At 36.9% G+C, this 25,792-nt stretch overlaps 3 protein-coding genes across 3 annotated transcripts; 2 read left to right on the forward strand and 1 right to left on the reverse strand.

Annotated features, from left to right (window-relative positions):
* The first annotated feature begins 676 nt into the window (after window positions 1-676).
* LOC106952072 (RING finger protein 122-like) lies at window positions 677-10,176 on the forward strand. Its single transcript, XM_015039952.1, has 6 exons — window positions 677-1,302; window positions 5,036-5,192; window positions 6,922-6,964; window positions 7,055-7,096; window positions 7,505-7,587; window positions 7,908-10,176. The coding sequence occupies exons 1-6, from the start codon at window positions 1,278-1,280 to the stop codon at window positions 8,026-8,028; spliced, it is 471 nt and encodes a 156-aa protein (XP_014895438.1). The 5' UTR covers window positions 677-1,277; the 3' UTR covers window positions 8,029-10,176.
* Window positions 10,177-10,967: 791 nt separating this feature from the next.
* On the forward strand, window positions 10,968-16,846 carry pcgf6 (polycomb group ring finger 6). The gene is made up of 10 exons (XM_015039951.1): window positions 10,968-11,446; window positions 11,556-11,655; window positions 12,648-12,744; window positions 12,846-12,901; window positions 13,014-13,073; window positions 13,165-13,279; window positions 13,608-13,635; window positions 14,440-14,538; window positions 15,532-15,618; window positions 16,160-16,846. Exons 1-10 carry the CDS (start codon window positions 11,381-11,383, stop codon window positions 16,208-16,210), a joined length of 759 nt encoding a protein of 252 aa, XP_014895437.1. The 5' UTR covers window positions 10,968-11,380; the 3' UTR covers window positions 16,211-16,846.
* Window positions 16,847-17,750: 904 nt separating this feature from the next.
* inaa (internexin neuronal intermediate filament protein, alpha a) lies at window positions 17,751-25,565 on the reverse strand. The gene is made up of 5 exons (XM_015039953.1): window positions 25,249-25,565; window positions 22,480-22,710; window positions 20,991-21,518; window positions 19,026-19,150; window positions 17,751-18,248 (listed from the first exon to the last, which is right to left on the reverse strand). Exons 1-5 carry the CDS (start codon window positions 25,540-25,542, stop codon window positions 18,056-18,058), a joined length of 1,371 nt encoding a protein of 456 aa, XP_014895439.1. The 5' UTR covers window positions 25,543-25,565; the 3' UTR covers window positions 17,751-18,055.
* Window positions 25,566-25,792: the final 227 nt, after the last annotated feature.

The raw sequence follows: 25,792 nt of genomic DNA on the forward strand, positions 1-25,792 counted from the left end.
GTAACAATTTGCTATGAGACAGATGGATCTCTTTCACTTCCTCCCTGAGCTAAATGCACAACTCCAGACCAAAAACAGCCAATCAGAGCCCGGAGGCGGGGCTTAACACTGTCAGTCGGCTCATGTACGCGCTGCTAAATGTGCTAATGACGGAGAAACAAGAGAGTTACAGCAAAACCGTGTATCCGCCATCAGGAATGAATGCTAACTACCATTAGCCTCCATGACAAGCTCTGCTAGCTGCAGGGTAGCAGAGGAGGGGATGAGCAGCACTACACTGAGGGGTGATTGATAGCACCAAGACCCTTCTTGCTCTGAAACAGTTATGACATAGTTCAACAGCAGTTTTTACTGCAACTTTAATCGTTTGGAACTAATTTTAATCTAATTAATCGACAATCGTAAGTTCACTAATCCTTGTAGGAAATAAACTTCTTTTGTTATTCCCTCTCTTTTTGATTCATTTATCCCTCTATTTTTCAGAAGTAACGATGAAAGTCCAATTCTCGCTTATATGTTTATTAAATCTTTTGTCATCTACAATGAGTTGCCCTGATCGATAGGCTAATTACTGCTCAGCCTCCACACCTGCCTGTCTGCCGTCTGCTGTTCAATAATAGCTTACAGCTGCAAAGGAAGGAGGGGGACAAACCAAGAGGGGCAAAGGGGGTAAAAGGAGGGCAAGAGAGTGAAGGAAGGAAGGAAGGAAAGAGGGGGCGGCGAAAGCAGAGCTGTGATGCAGGCAGTGAATCACATGAGCAGGGATCTGTTTACAAACCGAGAGCTGCAGATGAGAAGTGGAGAAGAGAGACGAGGGAGGAGAGTGAACGTGAGAGGAGCCTGGATCAGAATTAAGATTAGCGCCGTTGTCTTCCTGTGTTACCAACCCTGCGCCGTAGGTTCTGCGTATGGAGCAGGGAGGCAGATGGAGGCGCTGCCATCGACTTTCCACGGGAGAACCTGCCCGGATAACAGGGAAATTCATCCGTGTCGATTTTCTTTGTCTCTCCACAGCAGGAATTTGAAGCCATTGATAAAAAGAGTGACACAAGGATATAACAGTGACTTGGGATTGCATCCGTGAGTCCACGTAGGTTTCTTTGTCATCCATTGAAGATACAAAGGCGGATCTGACAGTCGATGGGAGTGTTTAGTGGATGGCTCCTTTGTGTTTTAAACTAAGTAAACCTGGTTTTAGTTACCAATCCCAGAGAACTTGTTGAGAAACCCAAAACTTTTCCCGACTGAGTGCCGGTAAACCATTCACACGTTATTGGATGCATCCGGTTCACTGGTGTTACGGTAAGTGTTTTGGATCCACCAGCTGCACAGCCCTTCTTCATATTTTGCGCCACACAAACTGCGGTCCCTCTGACTTTGAATTGCAGCCCATTAAAGTTTGACAAAGGAGAACCGATACAAGCAGGGCTAGCTTCAGCGATTTTGGAGTCAAAAGGCAAATTAAACAAACTCCGCCCATCCAAGATGTTCAGTCCTTTGCTTCTTTTATGCTTTTAGCGCAGTCTATTATGAAGAAGTGTCTTGAACTTTTTCAGGATCAAATTAAAGTTTAGAAAAGTCACCTGCAATCTTGTTGGCAAAGGCACTACTTGTCCTTGTCTATGTTCACGAGACACCAAATCTATATTGACCACTATTTTTAGATTTAATAATTTAATATAATTTTAGATTTTATTCACTAATTCATATGTTTTCAATCTGGAGCTTTTATAATTGATAACTCGGTGCTGCCATGCTGGTCGTGTCTGGACCGGAAATACGTCCGTCGAAGATTTAAATCGAAAACATTTTAATTCGTTATTCTTTCAAACCAACCCATTTCATTCAAAGATGCTAAGTTACATTTTTGGATATTCCTGCTTAAATAATGTTTAAATGAACTGAAAAAGTATGACAGTACATTGCAAAAGATGCTATCAGTATTGTTGTCCCTCAAAAATTAGCTAATTACAATTGTTTAACAACTAAATAGTACTGCTTAACAGACGCATTTAAAAGTTGTACAATTAAATAGAGATATTGTTAGTGTGAAAAGTGTACAAAACTGGTATATTAGATCGCATGGTTAGCAATTAGCTTTGTTTTTTCCCTCCAAAATATGCTAAATGCTTTCGTCTCAGAAAAAGCACTAACAAGTTAAAGAGTTATATCAACATATTCTATCACTGAGAACCTGCAAACCTTGACGATTCTCATAAATCAACCCCAGTCTGCCTTTTTCCGTTTATTATTTAACTTTTCTGTAACAATGACAGCCAATTAAAGACAGATCTTTATCAACAGAATCTAAATGCTAAATGTTTTTAAGCTAAAATTTTGATAGTGGTTTTCTTCTAAACTAACCAGATTTCAAAATGCCAAAGCATTTTTTAGATGAGACTGAAGTTGTGGATATCTTAAAAATAAAAAGGGATACATATTACACAAAAAAATGCTTGGAAAGAAACATGTGCTTCAGTATATGCTACATTTTAGCATTGTTGTTTTCTCTCCAAAATGCGCTACAGGCATTATGAGAATTTTCATACTTGCATGATTAATTACCAACAATTTCAAAACAAGGTAGCTAACCTTGGGACACCGTATTTTAATATGAAGAGCATGATATGATAGTTGTAGTTAAATAGAGAAAAAATTGATTGTTTTTGGTTTAAATGATGCCAAGTTGATCTATAGTGACTCTTTTTGGCAGCACAGACTTTGGAAGTATTTTACCCACAAGGCCTTGCAGGATTACTTAATAGTTTGCCAGGCTTACGGATTCACATGTAATCTGAACATTTTCTTTTCCATTAGTATCTGCTTGGTTAAACTTGATTCGAGGTCATTTTCCATTACACCCCATTGAAAACCAAGTCAAACCAACTCAACTAGAGTTGCGATAAGAAGGTACAACTGGAAAGGAGGCTTTTGGTTTTTCTTTCTTTCAAAACTAACCCAATTTTTCATGGCTTCAAAGTTACCAACACCCACAATGATAGAAGTAATCTTAGATAATCTGGAATTGATGGCCATTCAGTATGAAAAAATATGACAGAAGAGTGTTTGACATGTTATGCGACATTAAATGCTACGTTAGCATTGTGGTTTTCCCTCCAAAATGTAACCACAAGAAATCTGTAGATTTTTTTTTTTGCTTAGTTTGAGGACATTATCAATTTTCACTAAATTTTTCTACCTTTATGATGAAGTAAATATCTAGCATAGCTTTATGTCCTTCTGGGGCTGCCATCATAATCTTTCAGTCTGCTACACTTAATTATTCTGATTTTCTGCAATTGCCAGCTGCATGCTTAACTGTTTTTTCTTTTTAATTCATAATCTTTTTTAAGAAGCTATCCATGTAAATCTTGACTTTAAACATGGAACTCAATTTTTATAGAAGCTCCCAATAACCTACTGTTGCTCTACATTTCCTTTTTAAGTTGGTTTTATAAGACTCAACACAAAAATGTACACCGCATTTTGTGTTTTTCCTTTGCGCAGACAAAACTATGAACATCAGCAGGAAAAATCTACAGAAACAGCTGTAATGTTTCCAGACCAGATCAACTACCTCACCTCACCTTAACCATGTTCAAGTTCAGACCTGTTCATGCATGCATGCAGCATTTGCACAGTGGCCTACCTTTTGGTCCTCCACTATCAATGATTTACTAACATAGTGCTAAGATTACAGCTGCCTCCTCTTTAACCTAAACGTCCAGCCAAACACTTGCCTTACCAGCCCTCTGTAATGCGCCTTTACTGGTGTGACCTTTGTGTATTAAAGTCTGGCTGCAGAGCAGGAGTACAAGCTATTCTGTCTAACCGCAAAAATGTGCTAATTGCATCATTGCGCTACACTGATGGGGGTTTGTGTGGAAGGAAAGCCGCTCCGTTTAATCACCAAGGCTAAGAAAAAAGTTTATTCTCAATTAAAATATCTGAGAACCCAACATGGAGGTGAACACATTCCTGTGACATGCAGGTGTTTTGCAGTGTGAAGAATATTTGTAAAAATTTTATTCACTCTCATAGAAAAGTCACAGACTGTTATACAGAGCACCAAAAAGAGATTATGTATGACAAATCTGACTCAAGAAAAAATAAAACACTGCAAAAACACAAAATGTTACCAAGTATTATTGGTCAAATATCTTGGTGTCCTTGAAATAGGATAACGTAACTTCCCAGCAAGATAGTGGAGCTTGTTTCAAGTAAATGATTCCTTGATATTGATTTTAAAAAGTACTAGTTCCTCCAGCAGATTATTTTACTTCTAACAAAGCATTTCCCCTTATTATAAGTGAAATAATCTGCCAGTGTAACCAGTACTTTTTTGTTAATATTAAGGAATTATTGACTTGAAACAAGCTCCTAAATCTAGCTGAAAAGTTATTTGTAAGCTTTGTCTTACTTTAAGTGTACTAAGATATTTGTGTTAGAAAGTAGTCCAAGAATACTTGGTAAAGTTGTGTGTCTGTGTTTGCAATGAAATCACAAAAAATATATAAAACTTTCTGAATTAATGGCTGAAAATTAATTAACATTCTGACTTTGGAGCCAACCCCCCCCAATATTTTTATATATATATTTTTCTATAAAACAAAACCATGATAATAATGACCCTTTAATTTGATTTTATAAAATAAATACCTGCACTGGAGGTGGGCGAATCGATCCAGAATATTGATACTAAGTTGGGATCTGTATCAGATTGATACTAGCGTAGTTAAGGTCAATGCTTCAGTTTTAGATTCTTTGGATTGTAGTTTTCCAACTCTACCCCAGATACTTTATTTTGATTTGCCGCATTCATGACATTTTCACTGTAAACATTTGTTTGTTGGATAAAAAAAGATAATTTCCTATTTGGTTCCAGCCATATCCCTAAAAAACACTTGTTCCATTGAAAATATGATGCTAATTCTGTCTCAACCAAACTTCTCTCAATAATCTGCTGGGATTTTAAAAAGGCATATAATTTAATCTATTAAGGTAAATAATCTCTACCCATGATTCCCATTTTTAGGGTGTCTGTGTGACTTTGAACTGCAGCACTTTGTCCCTGACTGCAAGATGACAAGCGAAAGTCTCTTCAACCTGCCGCTTAATATTTACATCATCATCCTGGGCATCGGCCTCTTCATCCTCATGCTCAGCCTCATCTTCTGCTGCTACTTGTTCAGGTACACTGTAAAACATCTGAAGGTGGTTTGACTTGAAAATGAAGCAAGTAAAGTCAACCAGAAATTTTTATTTAATTTGCATTAATGCATTTTTATTAAAAATCAGAATGAATTTAGCTCAGAAACATTTAATTTTGTTGTGCGCAAACATTGTCCTCAACCAGTTTGCATTTAGCGGTTCAAATGCTAATGTGAACACCAAGCAGACTGCTCCAAAAGCAGGAAGTGGACTATAGCGCAGGGCATTCTGGGTAAATACATGTCGTTTTCTTCAGTGGTTCTTGGTGCAGCCCCACCACAGGTGAGGAGGGGAAATGTTTTTCAAGAGGTTTAGTTCACTTACATAGTGCAGTGTGAAAGCGAACCACACCAGCTGAAAAAGTAACAAATGTTGCAGCTTTGGTCCCCAATCGGACCAAGTCTATCAAACTATCAGGTGTGAAAACCCACTTAAAATTATTAGTTCACTCAACTCTTGGAGATGTGACAAAATTAATCAAAAGCTAATACATCTCACTAATATTTGACAAACTTAAGTTCAAAATCTAAAACTTGCCAGATTTCTTTGACTTAAAGAGTAGAAGCTAGTAGACGCAACTAAAAGCGGCTCAAATATTTTACAGTGAAGATCCCAAGTTTTGATGTTTTTTGTGCAGCCCTGCTTGGTGTGAGGGACTTCACTGCTCAGGTTGTTACATGAATTTGACATCATACGAATTCCAAGACTGCTTGAAGCGCTGAGCATCCCCAGCTGATTCATTTAGCATGACAAGACTTGTATCAGCGAGGAGAGATAAAGAAACGCATAATTTGCACAGTAGGGATGTTTTTAGGTGACAAACTGGTAAGTTTTCCTTGAGCTACATGGAGAGGGCGTGTTGCATAAAATTCTGAACCAACTAGCTATAATTATTCACCAATATTTAAGTAGGCCAAGGACATAAAATCTCTTCTTATATTCTTTCTATCCTTCTTTCTGTCTTGAGTATTTTCATTCCTGATATTAAAGGAGATTTGGTTCGATTGGGGACCAAAATTGCAACATTTTCAGCTGTTGCAGTTCGCTTTCACACTGAACAGTGTCAAATGAACTAAGCTAATTGAAAAATTTGTTCTTCTCCTTGCCTAAGATGACAAAATCCTCTGACATGAACACAATTTTCTTCTTTACAAAAAATAAACAAAAATGGAAATCAGATTTTAGCAGTTGAAGGATTTCTAGCGCTATACTTGCATGTTTGTTTGGTTGTATTTACGCAGAATGCCCTGCGCTGTAGTTTGCTTCCTGCTTTTGAAGCGGTCTCCGGTCCACTTGGCATTCACATATGCATTCAAACTGCACCAGAGTTCACTTCAACCAGACCAAGACCGAGGTTGCAGGTCGACCACAATTTGCTTTTTTGGTCAGCGTCAGAGTTTGATTCTGCATTCACACCTCCATGAACAAACCGGACTTCCTGGGCCTGTAAACCACTCTACTGCTTTTCTACTTTGGGGTGTTTTCACACCTGATAGTCCCATAAACTTGGTTTGATTGGGGAACAAAAGTGCAACATTTGTTACATTTTTCACTGATTCTCACAGCTGTCTCATGTTGCCATTTTGTTTTCATTAAGCCCAATAAACCAACTATTTTGTTACAGACTTTGCCCTAAGCATGGCTTGTGTTTGGCTCTTCAAACCACCTTTAAAACGGCATTCTGAGTTTTATTTTGTTACTTCTTTACAGACTAAGAAGACAAGGTACAAGAGAGCATTATGGCTACAATGAGGTAACATCTTGTTACTGAAAGATTCCTACAAGACTGTTTTCATTTGCTTTTCTGTTAGGTAAAGTAAATTATTTCCTTTGTCATCAACAGGTAGTTCTAAAAGGAGCAGGAAAGAAACTGAGTCTTCTTGGTGTAAGTTGAATACATGTTGCAAGCTAATACGGATTTTGGGGTTGAACATTTAAAGTACTTCAGGTTCTTATATGTTCATTTATCGGATAGAAGCGCTTGGTTCCAGTGGCTGTAGCATCAAGCACACATCTAAACTTTTCAATTACCGCTATTGGTGTAAATAAGGGCAAATTTGGGGTAATTGGTGGCTATTTTATTGAAGCTTTACAAAGATCACCGGACCTCTTCCTTAGTTAAAATGACAAGTTGACTTTTCTTTCCCATTTTGAAGAGTAATAGGCTTCAGAGTTACGCCTTATATCCTTGGTAGTATGATCAAGAAGATTTCTAGGATAAATTAGTTTTTTTTTTTTTTGTTTTTTTTAATTTGCTGAAGTGGTTTCATGATCTGGTATTTTCTTTTACCAGCAAACGTGTGCAGTATGTTTGGAAGAGTTTCGCAGCAGGGATGAGCTTGGAGTGTGTCCGTGTTCCCACGCTTTTCATAAGAAGTGAGTCCAATAGTAGTACTTGTTGATTACCATGTTTTTATGACAATGTACAACTCGTATGATGTTTCTAAGTATGCAAAGCAGAGTTTTTTGCATACTTAAAACTTCAATAAGTAGTTTAACAGACATCAAAAAGTCCTGAGGCTATTGCTGAATTTCCCACTGCAAATTACATCAAGTCTCTTGAATATATTTTCTTTACATGTTTGAACTTGAGCACAACTATGGTAACTGAGACCTGTGTTTGTCCTGCAGCAAAAACTGTGACAGCAATGATTTTCTTAGTCATGTTTTTTTCCGTCTGCCTGCTTTTTCCCTAGATGTCTGCTGAAATGGTTAGAAATCCGGAGTGTGTGTCCGATGTGTAACAAGTCAGTTTGTCGAATCCACAATGAGCCCCAACAAATGCCTGAGCAGCCACAGAGTCTCTCCGAGGTCTGATAAAGGAGCCCTACCCAGCAATGCACAGCAATGCTCTCCGTTCAGCTGAACTCTCTGACACAGTTTTAGTTTTTTTTTTTTTTTCTTTCTAAAAATGGAAATTTTTTTGAGGCAGAGTTACTCTTGCAGAGATTTTAAAATAAACATTGTTGTGATCAGAAGAACATTTTTGGAAAAAAGACATGAGGTAATGGTAACAACATCTTAATGTGGGGGTTTGTAAATCAAAGTAAGAATGCTTAATGTTGAATATCTTGTGCTCAAGTTGGTTGAAAGTCAACATCAGGTTGTGAGTTGAAATATACTTTTTCCCCCAGATTGATTGGTAACACCGTAATATCCTGGATTTTGTGCAAACAAAAACTGACAGTGGTGCAACGAAAAGACACTGCTTTTATGTACAAGGCAGCCATATTGATTAAAACTTTCCAGTAAGCTAGCTGAGAAAGTTCCTGTGACTTTGAACTCAACTTGAATGCTAACATTCTCAGTACATGGGCTCATGCTAATGCTAAGTGCCTTAAAGTCATGTAAGCATGTACTAATAAGTTTTTAGCATTATATTTCAACCCGTTCAGTGCCAGCAGAGAAGTGAAGTGACCTAACCAAGACGTAGACTATGTATTCAGGGCCAGTGGTAGCAAAAAAAAAGTGACATACAGTGGACCCCTGTTGATTTTTCTGTAGAACTTTGCCTCCAAATTATTTGCAGAAAACGTACTCGTTGATTGGAAGCTGAGAAATTTAGGCGCAATGCAACGTGACACATTATTGGCTGGTGTTTGGGAAACAGCCAATCCAGGAGCTCCCTACATTTTCCTTAACGCTGATTGGCTGAACCCACAAACACGAAGATAAGGACAACAGACGTGTTGGCTTCTGCGGTAGTGCTACAACAGTTTTCGTTTCATATTGCAGGTTATAAGGTATACAGTTTCAATTGTTATAATTAGCAGTTGCAAGCATTTTAGAAGCGTTCCTAAGTATTCAGTATTTTAGCTCTTAGCGGACGGTTATATTCTCTAACCTCTGCGAATATCGAGAGCCCACTGTATAAAGTTGAGTTGTTTACTGGTTGTTCATGTCTTTTACGTGCGAAAATTTTATGTGAATTCAATAAGACGAAGTTCAAACCATACATTTCTTTCCAACAAAACATTGACAAGGTGTATCGTACACAGAAAAGAGTCAATCGGGCTTACCATAGTACACAGACTAAATTGATATCTCTCTCCCATAGTAACGACTCATTAACGCGCCCGCCATATTGTGAGTGGCTTGGAAAATAACGTATCACTAGAAAGTAGATTTTCAAAATAAAAGACATAAAAATTACTTTGGATTACGAAGTAATTTTTTTGTGACCCCCAAAAAAGATATCTAAACAGTGTAAGTAAATTGATATCTAAACACTGAAAGGTGTATATATAAAGGTTCTTTCCCATGCTATTGTAAGTAAATAAGTATCTGAATGTAGTTAAAATTATGAAGATGTGAAACAATAAGAGGTGCTGTACCTTAGGAAATATGTTTTTTTTTTCTTAGACCACCAAAGGCAAAACAGAAAAACCTTCAGCTGTTGAAATTTTTTGGAACAGGATTACTCTCTTTCATACATAAAAAAAAAATGCCACTCACAAAATGGCAGTGAAACTTGTATAGGATCCATTTTCAAGCAAAATCCATTCTTCTAGTGGATATAGGTGACTTCCTCTGACGTTAAAAGGGTTTGGATCAGTGAGAAATTGTGCTATCAAGTTGTGAATGTTCCCAGATGATGTTTTGTAGTGAAATTGATCATTTTTGCCTCCAGTTCTGCCTCAGAGAAATGTTTTCATGTCAAATGCTCTCCATAGACATTCCATCTTGTGAAAATTGTGTATTTTCTATTCTATTCTCTTTTTTTTTTATTAGCAAGACTTTAATCAAATGAAGACTCTTCTTTGGGGAAAAAAGAGGTGGGGGAATTAAGCCCACTATACACCAACACACGAAGAATCAGAACTCTGGTTTGGTCTATGTTCTCTCAAAACTGAAATGAAGGTTTCCACAGGTTCCCTTTAATAAGAAGAAACTCCACACTGGATTTTTTAATTTACAAAACATGGCAATTACAAACTAACCAGCTAATTATATCAAAATAACAAAGAATATAAGCTCTGTTAAAAAAACTACTCTGGGAAGAAGAAACTCAAAATGAATAAATTAGTATTGCGTTCATGATGGGTTTAAGCTCGTCCCCATGTGACTTTTTAAAGTGGTAGCTAAACTGTTTGTATTATCAATAAAACCTGGATTGTGTCAGTGATGATAAACATTTTTTATGTATTTCTCGAATCTTGGATTTGTGGTACCTCAAAAGAAAATGGGACAGAACCAATTTATTCTCAGCAAAATAATAATTGCTATTGCTGAACTAAAAAAATTTCAACCATTAAGAGGTAAACAGATTCTTTAAGTCGATGTCTTGTCTTGTTGGTGGGATGCACACCTTAAACATAATTATCAGTATATTCAATGTTGTATAGTACCCTGTAAATACAAAGCTGACTTTTGTAAGAAGAAATGACTACAAAAAACAACCAAATACAATACAATCGTTCTTTGAAATGTCATTTTAAAACATATATTTGTGTTGATTTTTCTCTGTGAATAATTTTATTGTGATAAATTAAAATGTTATCCATTACACTGCCTCTGGCTGATCTGTGTAGACATTTATTAGATGCATACATAAAACTGAAATTAAAAAATTTATATATTTCACTGTTTTATAGAATCAAAGTAGAGCTTCAACATGCCAAAAGAATAAATGGAAGTGAGACCAAAAACGATGAGTAATCAATTTATTGCAAATAACCGTTAAACTGAAATTGGCTGTTCATTTATTGCCAGATGAAGGTATTTATAAAATATAGCTATTAGGGAGCCGTGTCACTCCTAATAACACTTTTATTCTGAAAAATCCAGACCGGAAGCGGTGACGTTATCCACGCTGCAAACTAAGCGCGAGGGAAATTCAGTTGGGCGAAAGATAGTGTAGCAGAAAAGTATTTAAATTGTGTCATTTTTATATTGTAGCGCGTTAAAATATCAGTTTGTGGAAATATAAATCGACTGACGCTTTTGTCTGCGCTAAGAAATTGCTAATATTAGCATCTAGTTAGGCGCGTGTTATTGTTTTGTTCTGCGGTTCACGGTGCGGAGGCTAAGGCTAGCCGACTAGTGCTGTGTTGTTTACATGACGAAAATTTTAACAGAAGCGGAATAAAAGGGCAAACTTATTTATTAATTTACTGACAAGTAAAAGAGACCAGAGAAAGTATTGAAGTGCGGTTCACAGCCGTTGAGGATGTCAGTTGGTCGAAGAAGTCATGACGGAACCACCAACGTTTCAGGCAGCGACACCGACGACGAAGTGCGTAAAACGCCAATGTTTTCTGTAAATCGGATATAATTTATGTTTAACAGTTTTCTGCTGTTGCTTAGTGAGACTTTAAAGAAATTCACGTTTTTGTTTTCCACAGACCAAGCTCCCTCTCACTCAGTTTTATCCATACATCCGCTGTGCTGTTTGCTGCGGCTTCTTCATCGATGCAACCACAATCACAGAGTGCCTGCACACATGTGAGTCACAAAACTACGGAGGGAGGGTCAGCCTCGATTATTTCACATTAAAACTAACGACAACCTTGTTGGAAAATGAGTAAAACCATTAAAAAACAGAAATGTGTGCATAGAAATAATAGAAAACCGAAGTTAGCTTCGGGAGAATGACTAAATTACAATTGCTCCTAATTTTTAACTACCGTAAGCGAGTTTAATCGGCTCTAATTTAAAAACTATAATGCACAGACCCTTAAAACCTGGACTAGATTACTATCCACTGAGTTTGATTTGTGACAGTTCAATAAAAGACGATTTGGGCGATTTTATTTTCAACTGAACCACATTACAGATTGTTGGGGCTTGGTAGGCAAATTATCTGTGATTTTGATCAATCAGCAGCTGCCGCATAATTCTTGCAGTGACTCTTGCTTTTATAAAAATATTATAACTTCTACATATTTATTAAGAGTTTTTATTTTAGACAGGGCGATCTCAACCTTGAATCTCACTAATTTCAACCTTTGGCATGTTTTGGCTTCAGGTTTCAGCACTGTAGCCATAATATTTATGAATTAGCCACATCTCTATACAGAAGAAATTTTAAAACTTGTCAAACTTGTTCATTTAGCTTTACGCTGGGCATTGATTGTGTGATTTTTTTTTTTTTACACAATGTTCAAACGATTTTTCAGTTGTGCAACAGTTTTTGAGCGAAATTCTTTCTGTATTTAAACTCAACAAGCAGTATAGTACATTAATATCGCACTTAAATGATGGCTGTTTGAAAGTAGACGTGTTGGCAAAAGATTTGGAGTATATGACCTTCCAATATCTTCAAAGCCACATAAAAATATATTTTCCTCAAGCATCTGCTTGCATATTCAATGTAAGGTTCACTCATTTCTCCATCTGCTCATGTTCAGATAAATCTTGAATAAGTTCAAGACTCTCACTCAAACGGTAAAATAAAAACTGTCTTATACCCAGTTTTCTTCTGCTTTTTCTTAAAGTTTGCAAAAGCTGCATCGTGAAACACTTCTTCTCCAGCAACAGATGTCCGACATGCAGCATCGTTGTGCACGAGACGCAGCCTCTGTACAACATCAGGTGAGTTTTTTTCCTCCAGCAACAGCTGCTGACTAATTATTCTCCCCGTGTTTCTGTTTGGTATGCAGCCGACTGGGAGTTAATTACTTTACATTTTGCAGGCCAGACAGACAGCTTCAGGACATTGTATATAAAATGGTTCCTTTCCTGGAAGAACGTAAGAATGTTTGAGAACACACTAAAACCAAATGTGTGTTCATCTGAGCTTCTGATGTGGTGCTTTGAGCTTTTTGTGAGCATTTTGTGTTTTTTTGTTGTTTTTTTAACAGTTGAAAGAGAAAAAATGTGTAATTTCTACAAAGAGAGGGGGCTCGCTGTGCCAAAACCAGGTGATGACGTCCAGCCTCTCTGGATTTATGAACACATTTTACATAGATGAAGTATATCACTTTATCGCTGACTGTGGTTTGATCTTTGCAGTGCCTGTTTCACCTCAAGGTCCCATTGTGCTGAAGAAAAGGAAAGATAACTTTCCCAGGGCCGTGTTCACCATCCCCCCTGAGCTGAACATTTATCTGCTCCTGGAGTTTGTCGGGTATGTTTCCGTTTTTATGTGGCATTAAAATTATTTTAAGTCTGCTACTTTGCAGCAATGATACTCCATATTGCATAGTTTTTGTTTGTATTTTGGCACACCTTAAAACAACTTAAAGAGATCAGTAAACATAACAATATTTTTTTAAGACTGGGAGAAGAAGCTGGGGTATCTTAGCTTTTGTAGATGGACTTCTGCATTTAAAAGCAAATTTTTATCCAGTAAAGTTTAAAAAATAAATGAATAAATGTACGTTATAGTTACTTGTGTGTTCTCTGGTTAATGGACAACATCAAAGTTACATTTCTCTTGACTGTTTTGTTTTCAGGGCTGAAAATGGGATCTCTGACTTTAAGGTAAAGGTTTAAGATCTTTGTAACAAATGTTTATAACAAAAGGTTAATTTTATCTCACTCTCAGCTTCTTAACTCTTCATTACACATAGGAGGGGAAAAAAGGAGAGATTTTCCACCAAAATACACAGAAAATTTCAGTTTGAAAAGTTTAAAATTTGCTAGAGAAAACTTAGAAATTTTGAGATTACTCTAAAACATTTTGTAGAAAAAAATATGGAAGCTTCTGAGTTATAAAAGTTGTACATTTTCAACTTTTCATTCTCAGAAATTTCTGGTTTTTCCCAGAAAAAGTTTTTGGTGGAAACTTACTCTTCCTTTCTTTTTCTGTCTACAATTATCCTAATATGACGTCATAACTCTTTGTATCCTCTTATGTTGAACTTTTCTGCGTCTCATTCATGAGTTTTTCTTGATTTTTGTTCGTTTTTCTGTCATTCTGAGCATTTCCTGTTTGACAAACTATTTAAAAATGGGATTTCCCTTATTTGAAGACATTGTCAACAACCTGTTAAGATTAATTTTTTTTGTTTTTTAGTTTCTTTTTATGGAAAACTTGTAAAAATGAGGGGAAGTGTTGATGCACACAAGCCTTTGGCTCCTCCTAGTGGTTCTTCTGAAGATTACAGTAGCCTTTGATTCAAATGCAAAAAAGGCTCGTTAGAAATTTCACAAACATGAAAAGTTACTTTAATATTGAGAAAATGTATATTTTAGTCATTCAGATACACTTTTAACTGTTAAAGTTGACATCTTCATCTTGGATATCTTGAAGTTAAAGCTGATCCTCTGCCATTGTTTCATCAGCCTCTAGAAAGGCCGTACATCTGCGTGTCGGGCGAAGCCACCATCCGACACGTGGAGCTGTTCATCCGGAGGAAGATGGAGCTCAACCCCAAGTGTCAGGTCAGTTTAGGTTTCCCCCAGGCTAGTTTGGATACAGATCATTTCCGGAGGGAGAATTAAGCAGTTTGGTGATAAAAATCAAACTCCTTTATGTGACTGTTGTCCTAGAAAAGCGCGTTTGTGTTTGTGGGACTAAGATGGCTGTGTCATGGAGTCAGAATCATAGGTTTACTTAAAAAAGAAATAAGTGGTTCTTATTGTCATTTTTATCATTATCATAATAATACCACAAAATATCCTGATAAAACTTTAAGTCCATATTGCCTGAAAATGGATTCATTCCAGAAATTAGGTGCACAATCTGCTTTTCACTCATTTTTTCAGAGTGGTATATACACATATATTATGTATACTGCATTTTATGAATACAAGAATAAAGTCAAGATATTACAAGGATACAGTCCTTCCAGTTTGTTGACAACAACTAACTGGAAATAATATGAGAATAAAGTTTTTAATATTACCAGAAAGAAGTTGTGACATTAGGGGAACAAAGTAGCAATTTTATGAAAACTCCAACATGAAAGAGGGATGTTCAGCAGCTCTTCAAGTTTTACTTTGGTTTCCGTTTTGCAGATGAAGAAATAATTCATCTTTTAATACTTCAGCATCAAATTATCATCAGAAGCAAGACTTTAACTGTATTTAAAAGAACAACACAATCTGAGCTGCTCAGATAACCTTATAACTTTATAAGCTCCTTTCTTGTAATTTTAAAACATTATTTTGGTAAAATTGCGTCTTTATTCTGCTAATATTATGACTATATTCTCGTAATTAAAATTTTTTGCAGCCTGGGTCAAATTACAACTCTTCTTTAAAGGGATGATAAAAGCTACTTTTTGAAAATATTTTCTATCATTTAGAATTTCTTTTTTCTTTTTTTTAAATGAAAGTTAGAAAAAAATCCTTTGAAATCAGATGTGTTGTATTTTTAAGTCAAAATGTTCAGATTATAACATTTATGAATAATTGTTCCCGTTTCCCCTGAAGGTGGATCTGGTTTGTGGAGATCAACTCCTAGATCATCACCAGTCACTGAAAGATATTAAGAAGTTTGTGGGTAAAGAAGCACTACAGGTAAACACACACACACACAGTAACATAGGAACATGCTGCTGTATGCAACTTTTATCAGACATATTTTTTACAGTCACCATGTCGTGACAGTATCTTATGAGATACATAATCTGTGAAAAGTTTGAGCTCCCAGTTCTAACTAGAAACAACCAATCAGATTCCAGGAGAAGGGTCTGAGTGCTGTCAATAACCCTCCGTGTGGCGCTGCTCACCCCCTTTTCCTATTCCAAGCTGCTAAGGCTAGTTAGCATAGCCATTGATGACAGCAGAAAAACGGTTTTTCTGTAACAGTAAGTCATCTCTCCGCCGTTGACACATTTATTAGTGCATATACAAGGTTGATTGACAGCGCTAAGCCCCTCCTCCTGGCTCTGATTGGTTGTTTTTGGTGCATTTCTTCAGACAACAATAGTAGCTCAAGGAGGAATTGTAGAAGATTGAATTTTTTTTTTGTCTCATTACAAACTGGTGACGGATTTAATTTTTTATAAAAGTTACAAACTGCAGCTTTAAGTTAAGACTTGTTGCATTTCCTCTGCAGGACGGTCTGCTGGTGCTTCACTTCGGTTTGGTTCTCCCCTCCCAGTCTTGAGCAGGAAACTCAACCCGAATCTTCACAGTTTCATTGGGTCAACAGCTCAGATTAACCGCTGTTCTAAATCCACTGAAGATGATTAATACCCTGCAGCGTCGAGCTTGAGTATTTCTCCTTTTTTCTTGGACTTTGGTTGAATGTTGGACACGATGTTCCAACAGATCGGACCTCCAAACCTGTTCTGGGTCAACTAAAGCAGGCAAGTCGAACGCACGCATCCATCTGTGCCTTTACCAATATGCATATTTTTGAAGCTGTATGTTTGATTTTGACTTGGTGTGAATAAGAGAAAACTTTTTTTATGTGTTTGCATTTATGTTGATGATGTGTGGAAGTAAACTTCCGTCTGACCCTGAAATGTTTAGTACAACCTTTAAAAATGTGAAAAACACCTGATAACTGTCATGATTTGTTCAGTAAATGAAACAAGACTAACTTTTCTGTTGCCAGTTTCTCTCTTGGAGGCTTTTAGTCAACCAAGTTTAAATGCTGCTGTTGATCAAACTAGAAAAGAAGCAACATCTGTCTAGTTTATTCATTTTCTCTGTGTTGGTGGTTTTTGGGCGAATCTGTGATCTGCTTTTTATTTATTGACTGACTGCTTTGATAATAAAACAGTTTGCTTCAAACAAACAATGTTTATTTAAAATGAGTTTTAATAAACCCTCATATCTTTTAAATAAATTTAGAAGTGAAACATGGTGCGTTATTCTTTTTTTTTTTAAATGATTGCGGGTTTAGATTTATTGACTTAAATATACTCAAGGGAAATTTTGTGCCTTTTTTTGTACGTTTAACAGTCATTTTGTCTATGAAATGAATATAGCAGAGGATGATATTTATTTTATTTTAAAGTAGATTTTGAATTATTGTCTGAGTTTCTTCAATTAGTCTAAAGTGGTGAAGCTACATTAAAAAACAACCTTTTTTGTAAGGACGGATATTAAAGTTCAGTTTTAAAATGCAGTTTTATGTTTGTCCACTAGATAAATGCAGCAAAGTTACTTTGTTTTTGCAAGCTTCTGAAATGCTTAGTTTTGGTCAATTGTTTGTTGTTTGTTTATTTTTTGTTTCTAGAAAAGTCTCTAAACATACTGGACTTTTAAAGGTACAACTGAAAAATCAGTTGAAATTATTCTGCCCAATAACATTGCCAGAAAAAAAATGGAGTCAAAATTTCAGATTGATCCGTTTCCAGGTAAAACTATATAAAGTAGACAATCTACGATTTATAAATTGGTTAAGCAGTCAGCAACAGGTTGCACAAGGTGGACCTTTGAATTGAGATGTATTTAATTCGCCTCATCAACAAGCAGGAATTGGAAGGAAACAAAAAATTACCCAATTTTGCAGGTTTGATAAAGTTTGAATTCTTTTATTTATTGATTTTATTTGTTTAGTCAACAGTACTAAAAAAAATCATATATTTATTTTTTCTAGAGAGGGCCATGGCCCCTTCTGCTCTCCTCTTGGGGCCGCCTCTGCATATTGGACCAATTGCAATAGATTTTTACAGTTTAATGCATTCACATTAGATACTTGGTTACATTCTTATTTAAAGGGTATTATATGACTTCAGGTACAATTCATGAGTTTAAAACAGGAAAATACCTTAATATTAATCCCAAAATGCTAATTATACCAAGATGAATGGTGAATTATCCAGCCAGAACTATAAAAAAAGAACTACAAAAATGGAGTTGTCAAGACTAAACCGCCTAAGAAACATTTGATAAATTCAAACCTGTGCACCCAGTTGTTGTTTTAAAGTTGCGTAATAGTTTAACCCTAAGTTACAGCTTTGATGCTCATGATTGGGTGTAATTTCTCCCCTGCTTGTGTTCAGTTGTTGGAGTTGATGTCTGCCTCTTCCTTGTCCTCGCTGATGTCCTTGAAGCTTTCCTTCATGGCTCCTCCTTTCTCCCTCTGGCTGCTTTTGTACGATTCGGTGGAGCTTCGAGCTTGGTAGCTGTAACTAGCCGTGCTGAACGATATCCCAGAGTTGAAGTGGGTCTCCTCTCCCTCCAGTAGTTTTCTAACAGAAGCAAAACAAAAATGTAGAGAGACACACACATTAAAACTTCAAACTGTTAAAAACAAGTGCAGAAAACATTGATTAAAGTTTCTAAAACTAATTACCAAAAGTTCGGCTTGCTCAATTTGACTCTTTGTTGCTCATGTAACTGGAGAAAATGCCCAAATTATCACTTCTACTCCACTTGTTACCACCTCAGCATATTTTCAAAGAATAAAAATTGGGAAAATGTGGTTCTCTTCCATCTAAATAAACCTTGAAATGTCACAGAATGGCTAAACCAGGCTTGATTTTCACCATTTAGCTAATCCGCTAGTAGCACAGCTAAATCTTCCACTTTAGATTTGTCTGCTAAATGTTTTCAAAGCTCTGATTTCACCTGTTTTTGTAAACTTTCAGTTTAATAAACTGCAATATCTGTGTTGAAGTGTTGGTTATAGGTTATTTATATTCATGCTCTTATTTTGAAGTGGGTGAAGACTATTTACGCAGCATTTCCATTTCCTCTCCTCACATTTTCAAAATAAAAGTAGAGAAGACATAAACATAGATACAATATCGAGTGGTACTGTAGAACATGTAAATTATGTCAGAATTAAATTGGTGCTTGAGGGTTGTTGTCTTTGAAGAGACGATATACTTTGAATTGAAGTTAGCGCATTAGCTCCTGCTAAATACCATATTAGTTCTTTAGCAGAACTAATGTCTATGATTAGTAGTTTAGGGTTAGCACAATTAACTTTTTAGAGATCCTTAGCATTTTCTTCAGATTGGCACCTGTAGGCGGCGATCTCGATATCCAGAGCCATCTTGACATTGAGCAGGTCTTGGTATTCCCTCAGGTGCTGAGCCATCTCACTCTTCAGGTTCCTCAGCTCAGTGTCCAGGTGGCTAATGGTGTCCTGTCGCAAAGGAGAAAGTAGTTCAATCTTCTTCACATTAGTTCTTTTCTGTATCATTCTATGCATACTTCCCACAAGTCTGAACCGGAAGAGATCCGCACCATCTTAGTACTCAAACACACAGACCAAAGGCTTTGAAATGTTTAACCGATGTCCGAGAGAAAGACGCATGAACAAAATGGCTGCTGTCAGGATTGACTATGTCAGATGATGTGGACAAGCTACCTCAAAAATACTACAATGTAGTTAACTTCCTAGTGAACAGGAAGTGTGTTTACAACATGGAGGAGCTTCACGATCTGAAATCCATGGACGCATACTATAATGTTTAAACAGATTTGTAAAGGACGTACAAACTGAATAACAAGGTTCTGGTGCCTGGCAGAGTAAGTACATGTAGTAACATACACATACACTACATCCCCATGTTAGCTAGCAGATGAAAGCTACGTTAGCTAAGCTGATTTTACTAGTTCAGCAGTAAGTACAACAGTAAATATCACTGCTGTTTATCATAGTATTACAGAGGTGGGTACAGTACTCAAAAATTGCGATCGAGTAATCGTCGTAATGTACTTGTATCGCTTATATGTGTAGATAGGAACGAGGTGAGAGCTACTTCTCTCACCTCAAGCTTTTGGCTTGTTTGTTGTCATAGCAACCGCCTGCCAAGATGGCTGTCAGTTACAAAGTTCATTATGTATAGTGTTTGAAAGACTCTACAGCTGTTGAAGCTTTGTGATACTTTTAAAGAAGCCTCCTAGAGTTTATAGAGGATTTCTTTTTTGTCTTCAAGGCTTAACCTTTCACCCCTGTAAGAAGCCAGCAAAACCCAGATGGCTTTTCCATATATAGCAGGTCGGAGATTAATCCAATAGACATGAAGAGTCACTTCAGTCGTCTCAGTCTCACGCGCCTAGAAAAACCCAAGGATTGAGTCTTAAGCCCATGCTGAACTGGAATCAGACATTTACTGCCAGAGCGTTGCCTCAGCTGAAACGTCCAGTTGATCGTACTTCAGAAACAGTCAAGAGAAAACTTGACTGTTTATAAACTGATTTTCTTTGATATTTTAAAAGTACATATTTGGTCGAACAAGTTGGTTTTCACAACATTATGCAAACTAAGAACCTCTACCCTCACTATGAATGTTTTGCTTGTGGGTTTTCTCAGGATGATAATAATTATCTTGTGACAAAGATAATGTTGACAAAAGTCCTCAAACTCACAAGATGACTAAGCAGTGCTTCTAGCATTATAACTGTTGGAGAAAGTTTACCTGCTAGTCAAAGATAATAAAAATATATTAAAGTAGGAACGGTTGTTCAATTGGTTCTGTAAAATAAGAGTTATTTTACAGAAATATTTTATTTTTGCTTTTGGTTAAACTGTCTGTGGCTTGGACGGACGGATCTATGGATGGATGGATGGATGGATGGATCAATTGGTGGATCTATGGTTGGATGGATGGATGGATGGATCAACCGATGGATGGATGGATGGATGGATGGATGGATGGATGGAGGGATGGAAGGACCAACCGGTGGATCTATGGTTGGATGGATGGATGGACCAACCGATGGATGGATGGATGGACCAACCGATGGATGGATGGATGGATGGATGGATGGATGGATGGATTTTCCTTCCAGTTATTTAAACACTAACCTATAGTAAACCTGTAAAGTTGAGGCCCAAGAATTCTGGGAGGTTGAGTTTTGAAAAGTTTTGAAGTTTCACCTTAAAACATGAAGGGATTCTGTTGCGTAACAAAAAATAACTTATAGAAACTAAATCCCAAACGTTGTCCTGACGTAGAGCGAGAACCTGAACTACTCGCCTGCATGGCTGTAACCTCGGCGTTGTGCGTGTCTTCCATCTCGCCTATCTGCCTCTCCAGAGACTCGTTGGCGCCCCTCAGGGTCTCTATCTCCACCGTCTTGGACTGCAGCTGCCTCCTGAACTCGTTGATCTCTTCCCTGCTGGCCCTCATCGCCTCATTGCTCCGGCTCGCCTGCTCGCTCAGGCTCGCAAACTTGCTCTTGTACCACTCCTCGGCCGACTGCAGGTTTTTGGAGGCAATGGTCTCGTACTGGCTGCGGATCTCCTTCAGGGCCGAGGTAAGGTCCGGTTTGGCGAGCTCCATCTCCACGGAGACCTGCTGCGCCTCCATCATGTTGCTCAGCTCCTCGATTTCCTCTTCATGAACCTTCTTCAGGAAGGAGATTTCATCCAACAGCGACTCGACGCGCCGCTCCAGGTCCAGGCGGACCGCCGCCGCGTCGTCCACGTCCTTCCTGAAGGACCGCAGGGTCCGCTCAGCTTCCTCCCGCGCCCTCGTCTCTTCATCGAACTTCACGCTCAGCTTCTGAAAATGGAAACACACAGAGGGTTGATTTCATTGCTGGGTTGAATTTACATTAACCAGAAGATTAACTTTATCTAGTGTAGGGGTCTGCAGCCTTTACAAACCAAAGACAGGGGCGCTCCCAGAAAATTTCCATACGGGGGCCAAACCGGTCCGCCAAAAATTTTAGGGGGCACAACAATATCTATCTATCTATCTATCTATCTATCTATCTATCTATCTATCTATCTATCTATCTATCTATCTAAAAAAAATTAATCAAGTCTTTTTGAAATCTAGAAAATACTTAAAATTTTCCAGGGTTAAGGAAAAAAAACAATGGACTACTTGGGTTTCCATGAAACAAAAGGAACTTTTGCAAATATTTTTTGTAATTTATAGTTTCTTTTTTTAGAAAGAAAGCGATAATTTTTTTTAAATTGGCAATATTATGTGTTTGACAACAGTACAACAAATTTAATCAGATTAATCACATTATATGTGCTTTAATTTTCAAAGTGTAAAATGTAAAAATGCCCAAAAGTGTCAAAAAGGTAGAAGATATTATATATATATAGTATCAATAAGTATTGGTTATCGGCAGTAACTGCAATATTGATATCGGATATCGATATTGGCCCAAATTTTCATCTCAATGAATTAATTATTAATTAAATTAAAATTAAATTATTTGATTTAATTTTATTTTTGGGGGTTTTAAAACTGAAACATAAAACATTTACATAAGAGGATTGGTAAAACATTTTTCTATGCAATTTTAATGTTTGACTTAGACAAAAAAAGTAACTTAGTTTTTAAAGTAATGAGAGAATTTGTTTAAATATTGCTGATAACTGTATCATTGATTCTATTACAATAAAATGAACACGAATCTATATTTTTCATGTCTATATTTCAAAAATGTGTTAGTTATGCAGTTTTTTAGTGCAGAAGTGTCAAACAGCCTCTGATCTGGTGTCACCTGCAGCTCGTCCTCCATGTTGTTCCTCTCGATCAGGATCTGGTTCTTGTCCCGGTTCAGCTCGTCCAGCTGGGAGCGCAGGTCTCTCATCTCCTGCTGGTAGAGAAGCCCGACGCGGGAAGGCTCGCCGTGTTTCTGCCGGAGGTTCACCAGCTCCGTCTCTAGGACTTTGTTCTGCTGCTCCAGATGCCGGACTTTATCGATGAACATGGCGAAGCGGTCATTCAGACCCTGAACGGCGACACAAAGTCTAGTTTACAGTCAAATTAATCTTCTTTATGTGAGAAAAACTACAGAACATTCAAAACAAGTAGTTCTGTTTGGATTTGGGTGATTTTGATTGCGAGTTAAGCAGCTGCTTAAGGTCTCCACGCCACCAGGGTTCCCCTAAGAGCCCCAAGGTTACATGATAAACAATGAGAAAAATTACATTTTTATATCGTAAAAAAATTGCTGCCATTGATGGAAAAATATACGATAGACATCGGCATATTATTATTGTCCAGCTGCACATTTAAAATATAACTTTTTTTTGTAGTTTGATCTTATTCTGTTCGATTTCATTTTTCTTAATGGATTTTGTTTTTACTTTGAGTTGACTTTGAGAGCAAAATTCTGTTTCAAGGCTTCAATAATAATAAAAACAAATAAAAAAAATAAAAATATCAAACTTGTTTGCTGTAATTTCAGCTGTTTATCAGCAGATATTACTTTCAAATACTTAAAATAATACAGAACACTTTAACACCGCTCTGCATTTCACAATGAAAATATATATTTTGTTAATTTGCTACTCCTGTGAGGTTAAAACCAGTAGTCATAATAGAGCTGGTATAATGTTAAGTCAATTACAAATAATGCTAATGATAGCATGAAGTGTGTTTTATGTTGACTTGTTGTCCTGGGGGCCCCAAATGAGAAGCTGCCCAGGGTCCAAAAAAGGTTTGGGCCGGCCCTGCCTGCAGAGACGGGAACTGATGGGGAGACAAAGGACGTTACGGGAACCAATTAACTCGCTTTGCCAGGAAACAGAATAAGACAGGATTACTGAGCCTAATGTATTATCTCTGGGCACAACCTTAGACGCTGTAAGCTAAACTTTTGGACAGATTGGTTTCATGTTGCGTGAGTTTCAAAGGTACAAATCTGTTTTAGCTTCTCTGTCTGCCAGTCATGGAATAGAGACAATTTCCTTTACTCCTAATGAAATGATTTATCAAATTTATCAGAGAGTTTTGTACGTCGTCTAACTGAAAAATGCACTCTTAATGTGATCCACTAAAAGATGTGTAAGTGTACAAAATAAGTCACCTCAACATTCACATGTGTGTAAGCCATCTCTCAAATTTCCACGTTTCAAACTGCACAAGTAGTAATAATGTGTACAAATTGAGAAACGTGTGCACAAATAGCCAGCTGCGGATGGATCTGTCAACTTTGACATATACATCTTGTTGTTAGCGTTGTGAATAGTTTTGAGACTAATTTAGCTCCATAGCTTCCTTTAAGATACGCTTGATCGTTTGTAGAAAAGGATTTGCAGATAAAATAATACTTTTCACAGAATTTGAGCCAGGTGAAGATAAAACTATCCCATTTGAGAAGTTCTGGATAGAGGATATTTACAAACAAATAATTATTTTAAATGCAAAATTTGTATATTATTTTTGTTCACTTTTTTGTAACATTTTTGCTCAGTGTTGTTTTTTTTTTTCAACAAATTTCCTTTTTTTTAGTTTCTATGCTCCAGTTAACATTATTTCAGGAATTGATTAATAATGATTATTCCACTAATTTTTTTCAGTCCTAGTCCCACCACAGCATTTCCAACAGCTTGAGGTGTGGACTTTGACTAGGCAAAGCTTTGATTGTTTTCTTTTCCAGCCAGTCTGTTGTAGATTTTCTGCAGTATTTGTTGATATACAGAAGAGCTCAAGTTTGACTCAATGAGACAAAACATCCAGGAATTGTGGCTTCAAAACAATATAAAAGTGAATATGTGGAAGACCAAAAGTGCCAAATTACAAAATTAAATTTTTCTAAATATGGAAACAAGTACATTAATCATCTATAAAATGTACTGTATTCAGTATATGTTGAAAGTAAATATAATTGTTTCAGTATATCTTTCATTATTTAATAGTCCTGTGTTTGTATCAAAAACCAAAAGTGCTTTAATTAATACGTAAATATATAAATATTTGCATATTGCCTAATTTCAGCAAAATTGGAAACACACACACACACACACACACACACACACACACATATCTAATTAAATACATTTAATTGTAGTAATTTAAATGATTGAGTGACACTGATTATTTCAAAGTGAAATTAGGAAACATGAGCAGTTATTTCAGTATTTAATGATGTCACAGTCCTGTGGTATTATTCACGACCAATCTTGAAACAATTTAATACATAAATTAGTTGATAAAAAAAGTAGTCATTAACAGTACGAATTTCAAATAATTATTTGTGGTAAATTGTGTTAATTATGAATTTAATGTATTTGTTTCCATATTTACAAAATTGATTACAGTTTTTTGTGAATTATTTCTTTATCAACAGTAATTTGGCACTTTTGATCCTCCATATTAATTAAGTCTATGGTATTTTAGAAAGATTTCCCAGTATCAATGATGAAAAATATTGTTTTTGCTTTTTCATAAATTAGATAAGTAAGATTTGAGCCTTAAATTCATAATATTTACCAAACTCTACCAGGTTTAATTTCTAACATTGGCTCATTTTAAACTCACATACCTGCAGCTGCTCCTTCTCGTTGGTTCTGATTAATTTGAATTCGTTGTTGACCACAGCGGTTTGGCTCAAATCGAAAGAACCGGTCGGAACCAGAGAGAACGGAGCGGAGGACCGACCGAGGCGTCTGTACATCCCCACGGAGGATGCGCCGTGGCGGGGCGCGGCCGTGGCTCTGGGCCCCGCTAATGGCCGAGGAGCCGCGCTGCCCATGCGGGAGGAAGAGGTGGGGAAGCGGGGAGAATCTCCGAAGATCTTGCGGTAGGAGGACACGGTGTGGCGGTCTTCGAAGCTCATCTTGCTCTGACTCAGAGGCAGAACTGTCGGACTTAAGGAGCTTTAATGGGCTTAGAGGGCAGCGGGTGAAGCCAAACCCACCACATATGTTCACTTTGACATGTTTTTTATTTCCTAATGCTGTACGTAACTTTGATCAAAATACATATTTGCACAAGTTGTTACATTTACTCAATTATTACTTCAGTAAGTTTTTAAAATGACTTTAAGGAGTATTTGTACTTTTTACTTTTACTTGATTAATTTTGTT

This window comes from Poecilia latipinna, unplaced genomic scaffold, assembly GCF_001443285.1.
Source record: "Poecilia latipinna isolate Pla-1442-1.1 unplaced genomic scaffold, P_latipinna-1.0 Scaffold490, whole genome shotgun sequence".
NCBI lineage: Eukaryota > Metazoa > Chordata > Actinopteri > Cyprinodontiformes > Poeciliidae > Poecilia > Poecilia latipinna.

Excerpts from the sequence above, each read along its gene's own strand:
- LOC106952072 (XM_015039952.1), top strand. The coding sequence starts at position 1,278 with ATGCATCCGGTTCACTGGTGTTACG. Across the intron at positions 6,965-7,054 it reads AGCATTATGGCTACAATGAG|GTAGTTCTAAAAGGAGCAGG; the intron begins GTAACATCTTGT and ends TGTCATCAACAG. Across the intron at positions 7,097-7,504 it reads AGAAACTGAGTCTTCTTGGT|CAAACGTGTGCAGTATGTTT; the intron begins GTAAGTTGAATA and ends TTCTTTTACCAG.
- pcgf6 (XM_015039951.1), top strand. The coding sequence starts at position 11,381 with ATGTCAGTTGGTCGAAGAAGTCATGACGGAACCACCAACGTTTCAGGC. Across the intron at positions 11,656-12,647 it reads CACAGAGTGCCTGCACACAT|TTTGCAAAAGCTGCATCGTG; the intron begins GTGAGTCACAAA and ends TTTTTCTTAAAG. Across the intron at positions 13,074-13,164 it reads GCTCGCTGTGCCAAAACCAG|TGCCTGTTTCACCTCAAGGT; the intron begins GTGATGACGTCC and ends TGATCTTTGCAG.
- inaa (XM_015039953.1), bottom strand. The coding sequence starts at position 25,542 with ATGAGCTTCGAAGACCGCCACACCGTGTCCTCCTACCGCAAGATCTTC. Across the intron at positions 21,519-22,479 it reads ACATGGAGGACGAGCTGCAG|AAGCTGAGCGTGAAGTTCGA; the intron begins GTGACACCAGAT and ends TTCCATTTTCAG. Across the intron at positions 19,151-20,990 it reads CCGAGGTTACAGCCATGCAG|GACACCATTAGCCACCTGGA; the intron begins GCGAGTAGTTCA and ends CCTTTGCGACAG.